This window comes from Grammomys surdaster, unplaced genomic scaffold (genome assembly GCF_004785775.1).
Source record: "Grammomys surdaster isolate TR1022 unplaced genomic scaffold, NIH_TR_1.0 375, whole genome shotgun sequence".
In the NCBI taxonomy this organism is placed as follows: Eukaryota; Metazoa; Chordata; class Mammalia; order Rodentia; family Muridae; genus Grammomys; species Grammomys surdaster.
Window position 1 is genome coordinate 1,872,095 of NW_021604794.1, and position 15,921 is coordinate 1,888,015.

The 15,921-nt window shown below is 39.2% G+C and overlaps 2 protein-coding genes across 3 annotated transcripts in view; one reads left to right on the forward strand and one right to left on the reverse strand.

The window, feature by feature from the left end:
- Nucleotides 1–15,921, reverse strand: part of LOC114632647 (contactin-associated protein-like 3) — a 161,352-nt gene that overhangs the window by 23,273 nt on the left and 122,158 nt on the right. For both annotated transcript variants that reach the window (XM_028781239.1, XM_028781240.1), the window contains 2 exons: nucleotides 15,556–15,683; nucleotides 11,989–12,159 (listed from right to left, as the gene is read on the reverse strand). In XM_028781239.1, the coding sequence (XP_028637072.1) occupies nucleotides 11,989–12,159; nucleotides 15,556–15,683 (299 nt within the window). The remainder of the gene's footprint in view (nucleotides 1–11,988; nucleotides 12,160–15,555; nucleotides 15,684–15,921) is intronic.
- Nucleotides 1,112–2,794, forward strand: LOC114632648 (Kruppel-like factor 18). Its single transcript, XM_028781241.1, has one exon. It carries the CDS (start codon nucleotides 1,112–1,114, stop codon nucleotides 2,792–2,794), a length of 1,683 nt encoding a protein of 560 aa, XP_028637074.1.

Consider the following 15,921-nt stretch of genomic DNA (forward strand, 5'->3'; position numbering starts at 1 on the left):
TGGGATATCTCAGATACTGAGCCACCAACCAGGCAGGATACACCAGCTGATATGAGGCCTCAAACATATATTCAGCAGAGGACTGCCAGATCTGGACTCAGTCAGAGAAGATATAACCCTCCAGAGACTTGGAGCCCCAGTGAGTGGAGAGGTCTGGTGTGGTTGTGGGGGTTGGGAGTTGGGAAAATCATTTTAGAGACCGGGGTGTCAGAGGAGGTTTGGTATGTGGAACAGTTGGTTAATGTACCTGGACTGTAAAAAAAAAAAAACGAATAATAAAAAAATGTAACCAATTGAGACATTCATCCTCCTGGACTGAACAAGTACTAGATTCTTACTCTTGTAGACCACATGGAACCATTGTTGGATTAGGGTTAGCACAACCTGTAAGCCATTATAATAAATCATTGCCTTTATACATATATAGAAAGACTCGGTGTGTAAGTTCTGCCCCTCTAGAGAATCCTGACAAATACAGGAGGTAAGAAAAAGAAAGAGATCATTAGCAAGTAGACTTGGGCGTACTGAGGTATGCAGCCATTTTTATGTTATCTTCTGAAATAAAATTACGATGCACTGGGTTGTACTCTACTTTTAATGTTTCTAGGGAGCTAAAATCACATTTTTCTTAGGTCAAGGTTGTGATGTGTACTCTTTGTTGTCTACTTGAAAGTATCTGGAAAGAACAAATATTTACACAAGTAGGACACACCTCTGAGATAGTGTCTGATTGAATTCTCTAAATGACTGCTTGCCAAGAACAGAAGGCTAGAAGACGTATACCTTTAAATCAGATCCTGAGCCAGGACAACCCACCTATAATCCTGGACACGCCTCCTGCTGAGGGTGTATATAAGGCCATGGAAGCAGGAAGGTTTTCATATTCCTCAGCTTGTCCTCAGCTTGTTCAAACATCTATCCCTACACTGGCACTGGACCCAACTATTCCAGTTTCCAGCCTATAGAGAAGACCAGCTGAGACGATCTGTCTTGTGGGATTGAGAAACTACAGGACTATTGAATTTCTAATTTTTAGCTAACTATTGTTGGATTGGCAGGACTGCAGCCTTTGGGGAACTTGAAGAGTTCCCAGGCCTTCTGTGAAGACTATATGGACATGGCAGAAAACACAGGTGCTTCCCAGCCAAGACTCTGTAATACTCAGCCTTCCCCTGCGGAGCCCAGCCAGGTTGTTTCAGGTCAGAGCTCAGAGATGCCTACCTGGAAACAAACAGTGGTGACATCTGCATCCTGTAGCACACAGGAGGCTGTCTGTACTCAGAACTCAACAGCACACGCAGGAAAAGCTTTTGAATTCCATTTTGGAGAGCCAAATGAGACGTCTTCTTTGAACCAGCAGAAAAAATTCCCTGCAGGCCCTCAGTTTATGCAGCTCAACGGCACCCCCAAGACTTGCCTCTCTCATCCCCAGAAGACAGCAGTACTTGACATCAAGGATACTCTCAACAATGAAGGCTACTGGGTGAGGACACTGAGCCCTGACAAGACTGTCTTGATCCAAAATACAGGCTTGTGTGAGAGTCAGACGATTACCTCTGGTGATCATCAAATTGCTCTCTCTGGAAGCCATGCAGGCCATGACTCAAATGTGGATCACTCCCTTCCTTCTATAAACGACCAGACCCTCAGTGGTGACCTTGAGATGACTTTCAAAGATGACCAGACCTCCTACTACAGTCAGCTGACAACCAGAGATGGAGGGCTTCTGAGTCTCTACGGGAATCAGATGACAGCACCCAATTATAGCCAGGCCCTTCATCCCAGTCAAATCCTAACCTTTTCTGAACAGAATCCTTTGGGGGATTTGAAGAGGAACCTAATAGCTGATAATAGATTCTATGGAGATCAAATGATAACTCCCAATGGATATCAGATTTTCTATGAGCCCCAGAAGATAGATAACTGTGACCAGATAAAGCATGACTATCAGATGACATCCTTCAGTGGTCAGAATGTCTGCAGAAGTCAGGAGAATTTCTTCAGTGGTGAGTACTCCCTCTCTGGGTATCAGACATCAGGCTACAGATGTGACCAGAATTTGACTGAGAATCACCAGGTGACAAGTCCAATTGGTGTCCAGCTTCTCTATGACTTTCAGATGCCAATCTCCAGTTTTGACACAACTTTTCATGGGACTAAGAGGACAACATCCAGTGCAGAAGACAACCTGGATTGTCATCCAGAGACAAGTCCCAGTTCTGAAGAGACATTCTACTTGGGTCAGATGAGGATCTCTGTTGATCACAATGTCTGCCCAAGTCAGAATGGAACACCCAAAATTGAAGAAAGCCTTGATTCTCTGGTGACTTCACTTAGCAACCAAGCCCCATATGTGGGTGAATCCTCATATACTTTAAGTTTCCCTGTGATACAAAGACAACCTCAGGAAAGCTCTTCACCTTCTGGTTTGATCCAAGGACAGCATCCAGAGATGAAATTAGACCTCAAGACCCAGAGCCCTGTGTCCCAGAAGACCTGTTGTCCTTTGAAGCGCTACTACTGTACCTACCAGGATTGTAAGAAATCTTACACAAAGTCTTACCACCTTAAAGACCACATGAAGAAACACACTGGTGAGAAGGCTTATGCATGCAATGAGCCTGGATGCACATGGAAATTCTTCCGCTTATGTGATCTCAACAGACACAAAAAAAAGCACAGTGGGGTGAGGCCCTACCCATGTCTCAAGTGCAACAAAAGATATTCCAGATTGAATTATCTCAATCAGCATCTGAAGAGCCATACTCAAGCATCACACACCACTGCAACCTAACTGTCAACAAACAATATCTTCCCTTAAAAAGTTTTATTGTTTCTTACCTACAACTCTGTGAACAACAAATAGATTTTAATGTTGTTTGTAGATGACAAAACAAACAAATCAATAAACATTTAGAATAAGAAACTGTACCATGTGATCCTCAGACCTCTTATTTTGCATGGGGAAATCTTCTTAACTTAACCTTTTTAATGAGAGTATAACCTTATTTCTGTAACAAATTTTGGATTATTGTAGTTTGGACTAAGATGGTATAGGAATATAAAAATTAAGACATTGCTGAAAGTATAATTGTACACTGAATCGGATCAATATTTCTCCCATGTTATCTTTACCCTCAAATTTTGTTAACATTTTTAGTTATGTATGCCAGTTAAGGCTGTAAGACCATTGCATAAATTAGGACTATGATTGACATGATTTATACTGGTATATTTGGTTGAGAATGTATTTATAAAGACACATACATTTTTTCTGGATTTATAATTGCTACATTTCTTTTTTTTTTTTAATGGATGATTTATTTACATTTCCTATGTTGTCCCCTTACCCCATCCCCCACCACCCCTTCGGAACCCCCAATCCCCTGGCCCCTCCTCCTTCTTCTCTGTGGATGTAACCTCTATCTACCCCCCCACTCCCACCTCCCCACCCTCAAAATTCCCACCCCCTGGGGCATCCAGCCTTCATGAGGTCAAGGTTCTCTTCTTCCACCTATGCCTAGCAGGGTCCTCCACTTTTACATATTCAGCTGAAGCCCTGGATCCCCCCCTAAGTGCTCCCAGGCTGGTGGTTTAGACCCTGGGAGCTCTGATTGGTTGGTATTGTTGCTCTCCTCATGGGGCTGCAAACCCTTTCAGCTCCAACAGTCTTCACTCTAACTCCTCCATTGGGAACCCCATTATCAGTTCAATGGCTAGTTGTGAGCATCTGCCTCTGAATATGTCAGACTCTTGAAGACCTCTGAGGAGACATCCATATCAGGCTCTTATCAGCATGCACTTCCTGACTTCCACATCAGCAACTACCTTTGGTGACTGCACATGGGATGGATACTCATGTGGAATGGTCTTCAGATGGCCCCTCCTTCAGTTTCTGTCCCTCACTTTGTCTCCATAATTGCTCCCTTGAGTATTTTGTTGCTCCTTCTAAGAAGGACCGCATCACCCCCACTTGGTCTTCCTTTTTCATGAGCTTCATGTGGCCTGTGAGTTGAATCTTGGCCATTTCAAGATTCTGGGCTAATAGAGTGAATACCATGTGTGTTCTTTTGTGATTCGCTTACTTCACTCAGGATGATAATTTCTAGTTCCATCCATTTACCTAGGAACCTCTCGAATTCATTGTTTTAATAGCTGAGTAATACTCCATTGTGTAAATATACCACATTTTTTGAATCCATTCCTCAGTTGAAGGACATCTGGGTTCTTTCCAACTCCTGGCTATTATAAATAAGGCTGCTATGAACATAGTTGAGCATATGTCCTTGTTATATGTTCGAGCATCTTCTGGGTATATGCCTAGGAGTGGTATAGCTGGATCCACGGGTAATGCTATGTCCAATTTTCTGAGGAACCGCCAGACTGATTTCCAAAGTGGTTGCACCATCTTGCAGTCCCACCAACAATGGAGGAGTGTTCCTCTTTCTCCACACCCTCGCCAGCATCTACTATCACCTGAGTTTTTAATCTTAGCCATTCTGACTGGTGTGAGATGGAATCTCAGGGTTGTTTTGATTTGCATTTCCCTGACGACTAAGGATGCTGAACATTTCTTTAGATGCTTCTCGGCCATTCGAGTTTCTTCCGTTGAAAATTCTTTGTTAAGCTCTATACCCCATTTTTTAATAGGGTTATTTGGTTGTCTGGAGTCTAATTTCTTGAGTTCTTTGTATATATTGGATATTAGGCCTCTATCAGATGAAGGATTGGTAAAGATCTTTTCCCAATTTGTTGGTTGTCGTTTTGTCCTATTGACAGTGTCCTTTGCCTTACAGAAACTTTGCAATTTTATGAAGTCCCATTTGTCAATTCTCGATCTTAGAGCATATGCCATTGGAGTTCTGTTCAGGAACTTTTCCCCTGTGCCCAAGTATTCGAGGCTTTTCCCCACCTTCTCTTCTATTAGTTTCAGTGTATCTGGTTTTATGTGGAGGTCCTTTATCCACTTAGACTTGAGCTTTGTACAAGGGGATAAGAATGGATCAATTTTCATTCTTCTACATGTTGTCTTCCAGTTGAACCAGCACCATTTGTTGAAAATGCTGTCCTTTTTCCACTGGACAGTTTTAGCTCCTTTGTCAAAGATCAAGTGACCATAGGAGTGTGGGTTCATTTCTGGGTCTTCAATTCTATTCCATTGATCTTCCTGCCTGTCTCTGTACCAATACCAGGTAGTTTTTATCACTATTGCTCTGTAGTACAGCTTGAGGTCAGGGATGGTGATTCCTCCAGGAGTTCTTTTATTGTTGAGAATAGTTTTCGCTATCCTGGGTTTTTTGTTATTCCATATGAATTTGAGAATTTCCTTTTCTAACTCTGTGAAGAATTGAGTTGGGATTTTAATGGGGATTGCATTGAATCTGTAGATTGCTTTTGGCAAGATGGCCATTTTTATTATATTAATCCTGCCAATCCATGAGCATGGGAGATCTTTCCATCTTCTGAGATCTTCTTCAATTTCTTTCTTCAGAGACTTGAAGTTCTTGTCATACAGGTCTTTCACTTGCTTGGTTAGATTCACACCAAGGTATTTTATATTATTTGCAACTATTGTGAAGGGTGTCATTTCCCTAATTTCTTTTTCAGTCTGTTTATCTTTCATGTAGAGGAAGGCTACTGATTTGTTTGAGTTGATTTTATAACCAGCCACTTTGCTGAAGTTGTTTATCAGGTTTAGGAGTTCTCTGGTGGAAGTTTGGGGGTCACTTAAGTATACTATCATATCATCTGCAAATAGCGATATTTTGACTTCTTCCTTTCCTATTTGTATCCCTTTGACTTCTTTTTGCTGTCTAATTGCTCTGGCTAAGACTTCCAGTACTATATTGAATAGGTAGGGGGAGAGTGGGCAACCTTGTCTAGTCCCTCATCTTAGTGGGATTGCTTCAAGTTTCTCTCCATTTAGCTTGATGTTGGCTACTGGTTTGCTGTAAATTACTTTTACTATGTTTAGGTAGGGGCCTTGAATTCCTGATCTTTCCAAGACTTTTATCATGAAGGGATTTTGAATTTTGTCAAATGCTTTCTCAGCATCTAGTAAGATGATCATGTGGTTTTTTTCTTTAAGTTTGTTTATATAGTGGATTACATTGATGGATTTCCGAATATTGAACCATCCCTGCTTTCCTGGGATAAAACCTACTTGATCATGATGGATGATTGTTTTGATGTGTTCTTGGATTCGGTTTGCTAGAATTTTATTGAGTATTTTTGCATCGATGTTCATAAGGGAGATTGGTCTGAAGTTCTCTTTCTTTGTCGGGTCCTTGTGGGGTTTGGGTATGAGTGTAATTGTAGCTTCATAGAACGAATTGGGTAGTGTTCCTTCTGTCTCTATTTTGTGGAATAGTTTGAAGAGAATTGGTATTAGGTCTTCCTTGAAGGTCTGATAGAATTCAGCACTAAAACCATCTGGTCCTGGGCTTTTTTTAGTGGGGAGGCTTTTGATGACTGCTGCTATTTCCTGAGGGGTTATGGGACTATTTAGATGGTTTATCTGCTCCTGGTTTAACTTCGGTACCTGGTATCTGTCTAGGAAATTGTCCATTTCATCCAGGTTTTCCAGTTTTGTTGAGTATAGGCCTTTGTAGTAGGATCTGATGATTTTTTGAATTTCTTCAGTTTCTGTTGTTATGTCTCCCTTTTCAGTTCTGATTTTATTAATTTGGATACTGTCTCTTTGCCCTCTGGTTAATCTGGCTAAGGGTTTATCTATCTTGTTGATTTTCTCAAAGAACCAACTCCTGGTTTTATTGATATTTTGTATTGTTCTTTCTGTTTCTATTTGGTTGATTTCAGCCCTGAGTTTGATTATTTCCTGCCTTCTACTCCTCCTGGGTGTATTTGCTTCTTTTTGTTCTAGAGCTCTTAGTTGTGCAGTCAACTTGTTAGTGTGTGCTCTTTCCAGTTTCTTTTTGTAGGCACTTAGAGCTATGAGCTTTCCTCTTAGCACTGCTAAGAGGAGTGGAGTCCCACAAGTTTTGGTATGATGTGTCCTCATTTTCATTGAATTCTAAAAAGTCTTTTATTTCTTTCTTTATTTCTTCCTTGACCAAGTCATCATTGAGTAGAGAGTTGTTCAGTTTCCATGTGTACGTGGGTTTTCCATTGTTTTTGTCATTATTAAAGACCAGTCTTAGTCCGTGGTGATCTGATAAGATGCAAGGGATTATTTCAATCTTTTTGTATCTGTAGAGGCTTGTTTTGTGACCAATTATATGGTCTATTTTGGAGAAGGTACCATGAGGTGCTGAGAAAAAGGTATATTCTTTTGTTTTAGGATGAAATGTTCTATAGATGTCTGTTAAGTCCATTTGGTTCATAACTTCTGTTAATGTCAAAGTGTCTCGGTTTAGTTTCTGTTTCCATGATCTGTCCATTGCTGAGAGTGGGGTGTTGAAATCCCCCACTATTATTGTGTGAGGTGTAATGTGTGTTTTGAGCTTTAGTAAAGTTTCTTTTATGTATGTAGGTGCCCTTGCATTTGGAGCATAGATGTTCAGAATTGAGAGTTCACCTTGGTAGATTTTTCCTTTGATGAGTATGAAGTGTCCTTCCTTATCTTTTTTGATTAATTTTGGATGAAAGTCGATTTTATTTGATATTAGAATGGCTACTCCAGCTTGTTTCTTGGGACCATTGGCTTGAAAAATTGTTTTCCACCCTTTTATTCTGAGGTAGTGTCTGTCTTTGTCACTGAGGTGCGTTTCTTGTATGCAGCAAAATTCTGGGTCTTGTTTGTGTATCCAGTCTGATAGTCTGCGTCTTTTTATTGGGGAATTAAGACCATTGATGTTAAGAGATGTTAAGGAAAAATGATTGTGGCTTCCTGTTATTTTTGTTATTAGAGGTAGAATTATGTTTGTATAGTTTTCTTCTTTTGGGGTTGTTGGAAGATTACTTACTTGCTTTTTCTAGGTTGTAGTTTCCCTCCTTGTGTTGGCATTTTCCATCAATTATCCTTTGAAGTGCTGGGTTTCTGGGAAGATATTGTGCAAATTTGGTTTTGTCATGGAATATCTTGGTTTCACCATCTATAGTGATTGAGAGTTTTGCTGGGTATAGTAATCTGGGCTGGCGATTGTGTTCTCTTAGGGTCTGTATGATGTCAGTCCAGGCTCTTCTGGCTTTTATAGTCTCTGGTGAGAAGTCTGGTGTAATTCTTATAGGTCTGCCTTTATATGTTACTTGACCTTTTTCCCTTAATGCTTTTAGTATTTTTTCTTTGTTTTGTGCATCTGATGTTTTGATTATTATGTGACGGGAGGTATTTCTTTTCTGGTCTAGTCTATTTGGTGTTCTGTAGGCTTCTTGTATGTTTATGGGCATCTTGTTCTTTAGGTTAGGGAAGTTTTCCTCAATAATTTTGTTGAAGATATTTACTGGCCCTTTAAGTTGGGAATCTTCATTCTCATCTATACCTATTATCCTTAGGTTTGGTCTTCTCATTGTGTCCTGGATTTCCTGGATGTTTTGAGTTAGGAGTTTTTTGCATTTTGCATTTTCTTTGACAACTGTGTCAATATTTTCCACCGTATCTTCTGCATTTGAGATTCTCTCTTCTATCTCTTGTATTCGGTTGGTGATGCTTGCGTCTGTGACTCCTGATCTCTTTCTTAGGTTTTCTATCTCCATGGTTGTCTCCCTTTGAACTTTCTTTATTGTTTCTATTTCTAGTTTCAGATCCTGAATGTTTTTGTTTAATTCCTTCTTTGTGTTTTCTTCCATTTCTTTAAGGGATTTCTGTGATTCCTCTTTAAGGGCTTCTATCTGTTTACTTGTACTCTCCTGTATTTCTTTAAGGGAGTTACTTAATTCCTTCTTATAATCCTCTATCATCATCATGAGAAGTGATTTTAATTCTGAATCCTGCTTTTCAGGTGTGATGGGGTGTTCAGGGCTTGCTATATTGGGAGAACTGGGCACTGATGATGCCAAGAAACTTTGGTTTCCGTTGCTTATGTTCTTGCGCTTGCCTTTCGCCATCTGGTTAACTCTAGTGGTACCTGCCCTCACTGTGTAAAACTGGAGTCTCTATTTCCAGTTATCTTGCTTATTGCAGAGCTCCTCAGAGTCCAGAGGTCTCTGTGGTCTTATGCTCCTAATCTCCTGGGTGGAAGAACTCCTGGGACTCAGGCCACCTCTTGGATCTGGAAATCCTTCTGCTCTGAGTGCAGTGGGTCCTCGATGACTCAGGATTCAGTTTCTCCACAGGACAGAAGCAGACCAACTCTGTGTCTGCTCCAGCCCAAAGGACCAGGCAAGGGCAGAAGGGAAGTGGAATTCCACAGGGGCGGGGTTTGGGTAGCTGCTGTGCCCTGGATGTCCCTGGCTCCCAGATGTATCTCTGGGCCTTAGGGAGTGAGATGGAGTTCTTACCAGGTGCTCTGAGTGCAGTGGCTCCTGGATGACTCAGGATTCAGTTTCTCAACAGGACAGGAGCAGACCGACTCTGTGTCTGCTCCAGCCCAGAGAACCAGGCAGGGGCGGAAGGGAAGTGGAATTCCGGAGGGGCGGGGTTTGGGTAGCTGCTGTGCCCTGAATGGCCCTGGCTCCCAGATGTATCTCTGGGCCTTAGGGAGTGAGATGGAGTTCTTACCAGCTGCTCTGAGTGCAGTGGCTCCTGGATGACTCAGGATTCAGTTTCTCAACAGGACAGGAGCAGACCGACTCTGTGTCTGCTCCAGCCCAGAGGACCAGGCAGGGGCGGAAGGGCAATTGTTACATTTCTTAAAAGATCTATCTTTCCTCCATCTTAAAGAGTATAAACAGATTTTTAAAATCACGTATGAATTTCTAGTTGATTAGAGGCATCATTATTTGACTCCAGTGACTTTTGACTTTGTTATAAAAAGGAAACCCAAAACTGGATTATTTACACGATAGAGAGCAGAACAAACTTTGATTTTAGTCATAAAATGGAGAAAAAATGTAAAATACAGTTCCTGTGTTTTTCAAGAGTGAGAATGAGGAAGAAGAATACAAAGTGGGAAGTGGGAGCCTAGCACGACTGTAGCTTGTTGCTTCTTCCTTATCTCCTGCCCTATTCAGTGGCTTGTTATTCTTTATCTATTGTTCTATTCTGTCACTTATCTTTTCATTGTTGATTAGTGACTAAAAGAAAACCTTTATTTTTAATTACTGGAAAGAATCAATTATCAGTAATCTCAAAGAAGAAGAAAGGTAGTTATACAGAAAGGAGAAACTCATTTTAATTTCTGTAACCTGCAATTAAAAACAAAGAATGAATTAGAAGAAAGATTGGGACCTCAAATGGGGCTGTGGAGATTTCTGAAATCGTAAGAGGCCCATGGACAGGTTGCAAGTATTTATAGCTGGCTAATCTAGCTATTTTTCTTGATTTATACAATAACATCATTGTCAAGGTGTTACCATGATTACAAATGTTAAAGATTATTTTAAGAATTGCCAATTTTTTTGCAATATACTGTAAATAGAACAACAGCTAGTTCAAAACAATTATATAACAGATGTATATATCCTCAGTGTCACAGGAAGAAAATATCATACTTATAATCAGGTAAAACTATCAGAAAACTTCAAACTACCAACTTAATATAAATATAAAATTTTAAATAGATAAATGAATTTTTATATTTGAAATGGTAATGTAAATTATTTGAATATGCTCATTTATATGTATAAGATCACTTTTCATAATATTTTAAGCAAAAATGTCTGAAAATTAATTAAAAATATAAACATAAAAAATAAAATAAAACATGATGAAATGTTCATTATAAATAGAGACAATGACACTTATGCAGAAAAAAAAATCTTACTTTGAGTTGTTAGAAAGGCAGAATTAACTTGTATCTAAGTGTAAAACAATACAAAATAAATCTAATTTTATCTCATTTTTTTCTTGAAGTTTACTAGTCATTCATGCTAAATCCTAACTTAATCTTACTTAGTCCTAAATAGAGGTATAATTTGTTTTACATGTATACATAGTTTTATTTTAAAATATTTCAAAGCCTTATTTAAATTTTAAAACACTAAATAAAATGTTTGGTAGTCATAAATTAAGCTTTGGAAGAATGAAAAAAATTTTGTTAAATATTTTGTAATTTAGTAGTCAACTTGATGAATTTGATTTAAACTTCTAAATGTACCCAGCTATAATCAAGTAAAGCGTAACACTATGGTTTATTTCTTATTTTTTACATGGTTATGGTTTATTACATGCTTTATGCTCCATAGTGTCAGGCCATGGAAGGACACCTTGGTTCATGGGTTGGCATGAGCCTGGAACCCCAAGACTGCAGGTGTTCAGTCATGTCCCCAGAATCCATGGCCCTGACACACAGTCTAATCTCCCGTCTAATCTCCATTTAACCTGTACCATCAGTCACTGTAAGACACAGATAGAGGACGAGACTAACAGGCCTCTGCCTGGAGAGATTTATGTTTACATATTAATGAGTTACCTAAAGGAAGGGGGGTATAGCTAATTAAGTTATTCCTCCCTAGTCCCTCCTCTTTCCCACTCTTCATATAAGAGAGCTCCTCCTGGCATTTGGGGGCGGGGGCGTGCATTCACATCTAGATCCAACTATACACCATGGACAATAAAACTTTCATCTGTTGGACTCCATGTGTCTTCGCTGCCAAGCTTCCAGCCTCTGGAACCCTAGACCTTCTTGTGTATGTGAGATCTGCCTGAGACCTGTCTGCGGGAAAGCCCCCCTGACTCCACTGCCACCAACCCCCACGGGCCACCTCCGCTGTGGTCCCGCGTTGAGTTTTTTCCCACATTATAGTTTGATTTTTTTCTTAAAATATGATTAACTGAAAATCACAGAATTAATTTTAGAGTCTAATATGAACTCTAATATGCAATTTAGAGTTCAAACATGGTAAGTAAGAATGCTTGTACTTTGAAATTTTGCTGTTAGTTTTCATTGCTAAATAATTAGTATCTCAAGATTTGGGTTAGGAACTTACCACGCAGCTCTATTCTGATGAAGTCAGTGATTCCCAGATTCTCCATGAATACACCAGATGAAATGGTGGTCTTAAAAAGGAAGTGTATATCAGCACTGAGCTCTCCATGGAACGTTGGGAAATGAAGGTATGAAGCCTCAGTGTTAAAGGAAGCTGAATTCCAAAAAGACTCTGGTTTAAAAACAAAGAAAAAGACAAAATGAAAACTCATTAAGCACGCTTATTGCTTGAGCAGTTAATATTATTAATTAAAATCAAGCTTTCAGTTGGAGTTTTGGACATCCATATCATAGCATATTGAGGATTAAGACTCTGTGTGAATGGTTCAGAGGGCAAGAGTACTTACCTATGAACCCCAGAACTCATGTAAAGATGGAGATAGAGCCGACTCCAAAATCTTGTCCTCTGACCTCCACACATGCACATGATACTTGTATGCCCTTGTAAACATCATAAACACCACACACACACACACACACACACACACACACACACCAATAATAATAAAAAAAATAAAATTTATGAAAAGATTCTGGTTTTGTATTTTATGGATGTTCACAGTTAAGAGTTCGTCTTGATTCTCAAAAGAAACTCAGGACTTCTGGATGGTACTTCATGCTTCTTGTACACACTGTGAAGGGAAAGAAGGAGGAGGGGAGGGAAGAGAAAAATATCTAAGATAGAATGAGTGAGAGAAAAAAATGGAAATGTTCTACAGCACACTCACTTTCAAGACGCTTCTCTGAAAACACACAATCCAAGAAAAGTAAAATTCCCAAGCTACATACAACAAGAACAATCAAAGTCATCTGCTGGTAAAACAACCAAGAATAAGGCATTTAAAAAAGAAGTTAAAGGAGATTCTAAAGGAAAAAACAAAATAGAAATTCAAATGAGATGACCTTACTAGAAAAATTGTAAACATCTAGGAATAGAATTAACATACCTAATATCAAATCCCTGATATATATAGAAAACTTAGATAATGACGTTGAATGTGGAGAAGAGGGACAAAGGGCTTAAAGCTACTGGAGAAAGCAGGAAATGTTTGGAAGGTAAAGAAGACAGACATAGCAGTATAAAGTCTCAGGTACAGAGAATCCAACACGTGACACAGAGAAAGGTATGAAAAAGCATTCTGGAATCATTATTCTTAAAAATGACCACATTTAATTTAAAAATCACTTTTGTTTTAAGAAAATTTTTTACATAGAATAATGTATTCTTTATGAAAGTTTTAAAAATTGAAGTATTATTATGTGATGCAGAGCTCAGGCCTCTACACCAATCAGCCTTCACCTGCCAAAGATCAGTTGTGCCTACTTATGAGAGTTCATCACTGTCTGGGCTATGGACTGTTGATACTTCCTCACTCAAAAAGGAAATGTGGAGGGTCATTGGTTTCGAATCTGAGAGTCCAACCACTGTTCCCAACAATCGTATGCATTTTTCCCCAATTGCCCATGGATTCAGGGTCTTTGGTGGTATTAGCTTTATAAGTTGGGGAAGGTTATCTGAAGGGGATCTTCATCTATGGGGCCATGGGAAATTCATTATCTACACTGGGTGTAGACTCTTCTAGTTCAGTTGCTTTAGGGTCACCTGTACTTTGTAAATATACACCAATAAACTCACTGGTTCTAAGGATCAACTTCAGTGGAATCAAACTTTGTTTTTTTATGGGACTTTTTAAGAAGGAGAATTTTACAGATTCTCAGGGGGAAAATTCTCACAACAGTAGCATTCCAGTTTCATGGGTGCCTTTGGAGTTAAAAGACATTATTCTTTATAGACAGAAAGTGACATAAGTATCCAGATATGACCACTGGTTGTCCAATCCCTAAGCCTCACAGTGATGTGACCTATGTATGTGATCACATCAATGTGCATGTTTTACATACACTAGGTTTACATCTCAGATGAGGATCTCTGGGAGAATGCACAAGACATTTTATAGAAAGCAGCTCCCAGGTCAGTCTTTTCCTCTTTGGGAGGAATATAGTTAGTGTTCATACTGTATTCAGTTTTGACTCGCTCAGGTGTCTTCTCAGTTAGTTAAAGAAACCTCTGGACATTAGGGGCTGTATGTGCTGTATAATATGGCACACTCAGGAAAAATATGCAGTAGTGCTTAGGGATCATATCACATCTCCTCAAATATGATTTTTGGATGTAACTTGGTGATAGTTCTTGTACTAAGCAATGACTAGAACCTCATAGATTTGAAAGAGTTCTAGGACTATCATGACAATGCATCATAGGCAGATAAAGGAAACCTTGGCTGTGGAATGCAACCAAAGGTAAATATCCTACTGTATGAAAAAATATGCTTACACTTACTGTCACATAATGGTGAAGTAGCATTACAGAGGTCTGAAAAAAAAAGTTTAACCCATTGATCTTAAATTACTCAAGCTTTCCTCAGAGTATAAGTGCAATAAATGAAAACGTCCTAAGCAGTCACAACGTTAGAAAATAATTCACTGAAGGGTAGTTCTTGAAGAAATCAACAAATGAACAATAAAGCAGACAATTAAATAATAGGGTCAAATAAAGATAATTCACTCACTATAAGCTAATACAGACAGAACATCCCTAATGTAGAATCTAAAATATGTGATTCACCAAGGCCCCCCAAACAGTATATGTGTATGCATACATGTGGATGTTTATATGTATGGCAGGTGTACTCATGAGTAAGGGTGTGTATGAATACATATGTGCATGCATATGGAGGCCAGAGAATAGCAGTGGGTATCATTCTTTAGGTGCCATCTATTTTGGAGACAGGGTCTCCTGCTGGCCTGGAATTTTCCAAGTAGTCTAGGGTAGCTGGTCACCAAGCCCCAGTGATCTCTCCTGCTTCTGCCTCTCTAGCATAGAGAATATAAGCACTATATGTTGCCATATATGATTTTTTTAATATGGATTCTGGGATATGAACTGAGGTCTACATGTTTTCAAGGCAAATACTTTACCAACTGAGTTATTTCCCTAGAACCTAAAGTCCTAAACATCCTGATTAAAGATCTGAAAACAGATCTCCTAGATTTTATTTTAGGGGTACTCAATAGTGAAGTGGGGTACTGATCTTCAGTGCTAACAAAGCTTTCACACCTCAGTTTAGTAGGCTTTAGATCTTAGATGCTCCTCAACAGCCTGAACGTTAAAGGCTTGGTTGCCAGCCTTTGGTGCTACTGCAACCTTTAATAGATGGAGCCCAATGAAAGAAAGCTATGTCACTAAGGATGGACCCTTGAAGAGGACTGTGGGCCTCTTCCTCTCTCAGTTTTCTGAGCCACCAGATTGGCTCAGCATCTTTATTGTACTATCTGTTCCTCCCCTTCAGGGGGCACCAGATGAAACTTCCAAAGCCATGTGCTGAGAGCAACATTTTCTCTTTTAAAGTTATTTATATGAATTATTTGCTCATAGCAATAGGAAGATGACAAACAATGCTTTCCTACCCTGGCCCTAAGATTGCCACTAGTTCTATGACTAAAATAAGGATACTTGTCTAGGTGACAACCAGAACATGTTATTGTAAAAATAGAACTGTGTACTTACTGTCTCCCTGGCAAAGCAAAGGCCCCAGTGTATAGGCAGCTTCAAAATGTGATCGGCCTGTGTCTGTCACCACCATCTCAGTGACAGGCAGGTGCTCCTTTTGAGAAAGGACTATTGTGTCACTGGTCCTAAGAAACAACAATCCAACTCTTAAAATTATTCTAATTAACATGATGATACAATTACCTATGATATTATTATATTAAGAATATTAGCTCTTGAGATAATGAAGCAATTACTACTCTTTCAAGATTAGTCTCAGAATAATATTTAAATGAGTGTTAATTACAGTTATGAAAATTAATATTTTAGATTTAAGCATGTTACAAAATTTTATTTTATAATTTATTTTTAAAGTCTTTTTTG